At 50.4% G+C, this 2,077-nt stretch overlaps 1 protein-coding gene across 1 annotated transcript; it reads left to right on the top strand.

The window, feature by feature from the left end:
- The first annotated feature begins 1,023 nt into the window (after positions 1 to 1,023).
- Positions 1,024 to 2,077, top strand: LOC114688649 (olfactory receptor 10A7-like). The gene is given in 3 exon segments (XM_028863196.1): positions 1,024 to 1,756; positions 1,759 to 1,773; positions 1,776 to 2,077. Coding segments are annotated over 3 exon segments (1,050 nt in total).

Here is a 2,077-nt window from a genome sequence, read left to right as displayed (position 1 = left end):
ATCAGGGACCAAGATGCAAAGGTTCTGGAAAGCAAGCCTAGTGAGCTAGAAGTTCAGAAGGGGATGAGATGGAGAGCTAGACAAAAACCATTTCACAGGCGTGATGGTACATGCCGGAGGCAGGAGGATCTCTGTGAGTTCCAGGACAGCCTGGTCAACATAATGAGTTCAAGACAACCAGGGCTCTTTACAGAGACACCGGTTCAAAACAACAACAGCAACTCCTACAGGCCTTCGTGTAAAAACAAAAACTATGGTACAACCAACTGTTGGGTCTGGGGACTTGAAAAAATGGGGGTCAGACCACCAAAGTCTATTAAATCAGAAGCAAACTTTATTCCAAAAAATGAAAATTAAAAAAATAAAACAACCCAGGGCACAAAAGCTTTTCAGCTAACTGAGACCATAGCCAATGTGAGAATCTGAGAATGTGGCAATGGAGGTGAGTACTGGCCCCCTTTTATAGATTCAGGCACAGGGTGCATGCTAGGATTCCTGTAGAAAAACCAGGTATGTGATGCATGCTGGATGTCATGTAGAAACAACTATTAAGAGTTAACTTTGGTCCTGGAAGTTGTTGACTATAAGGGGTAAGGGGGTTAAAAGCTGACCTCTGGCTGTTGACAGAAGAGCTGTTGTAAAGTACAGAGCCAATGAGAGCAGTTAACCTTTAGAGCTGACAACTGTCACTGTTCATCTCTTACGCTTATAATTTTATATTCCAATATTCCTGGATCCTTCAAAACCAAGGAAAGCAGAGTCAGAAGACAGAGGACCTTAAGGGAAAGACAGGCTAGATCAGCGCGTGAGTACATTTTGCTTCATCCCACATTCCCTGGGGGATTTAAGAAGGGCTCTGTCCATGAAAGCACTGGACTTGTTTTACCATTTGGGTTAAGTGCCCCCTTGGGAATGGGAATGATGGGACTCACAAGCTACAATTCTCACGTCATCTTCTCCTCCCTCTGGTACTCCATAAGGTTCCTCCTGGGTCCTTAGCGCAGTGCCCTAAGTCCTGAACCCATGCCACCCTCCTGGGCATCACCTCCCTGGACCAATCAGAGCCGCTCACATGAGCTGGAGTTTGTGCTGCTGGGCTTCTCACACGTGCCCTCCCTGCGCCCAATGCTTGCAGTGCTCTTCCTGGTCGCCTTCCTGCTCACGTTGCTAGGCAACACGCTCATCTTCATTCTCACCAGCCTGGACCCAGGTCTGCGTGTGCCCATGTACTTCTTCCTGCGCCATCTGGCACTGGTGGAGATCTGCTTCTCACTGGACGTGGCTCCCCGTCTGCTGGTGACCCTGCTGTGGCCTGGACGTGGGATGTTCCCCATAAGCTGTGCCCTGCAGCTGCTCCTAGTTCTGTCCTTAGTCACATCCGAGTGTTTCCTCCTCACAGTCATGGCCTGGGACCGCTTCCTGGCCATTTGTAGGCCTCTGCGATATGGTGCCATCATGAGCTTGAGGCTGTGCCACCTGCTGGCCGCCGCCTGTTGGCTCGCAGGATTACCGGTAGCTCTGACCCACACCATCTGGCTCTTTAATTTCCCCTTCTGTGGGCCACGGGGTATCCGACACTATTTATGTGACATAGCACCTCTGGTGAGCCTGGTGTGTGCAGACACCAGAGACTTCGAGGCTAGTATGTTCATGGTCACAGTGTTAGTTATCATAGTTCCCTTCTGTCTCATAGCTATGTCCTACGTCATGATTCTGGCTGCTGTCCTTCGGATGCCATCTGCCTCTGGGCGCCACAAGCCCTGTCCACCTGTGCCTCCACCTCATCGTGGTGATTCTGTTTTATGGCACAACTGGGGTCATCCACTTGCGCCCCAAGGCCAGCTACTCTCCTGAGAGCAAGCAAGTGGTGTCCCTGTCATACACCATTGTGACCCCCATGCTCAACCCTCTCATCTACAGCCTGCGGAACAAGGAGGTCAAGGCTGCCTTGGGCGTGTCTTCATTCAGAGACGAGGAACCTTTATCCCCTGACCTCTATATGACTTCATTTACCCTGTCCTTTGGGGATCATCTCTGCCCTAGTGGACTTGAGGACCTCGATGTAAGAGTAAGTTAA

This window comes from Peromyscus leucopus, chromosome 1 (assembly GCF_004664715.2).
Source record: "Peromyscus leucopus breed LL Stock chromosome 1, UCI_PerLeu_2.1, whole genome shotgun sequence".
NCBI classification, from domain to species: domain Eukaryota; kingdom Metazoa; phylum Chordata; class Mammalia; order Rodentia; family Cricetidae; genus Peromyscus; species Peromyscus leucopus.
This window is presented reverse-complemented; position numbering and strand designations above follow the sequence as displayed.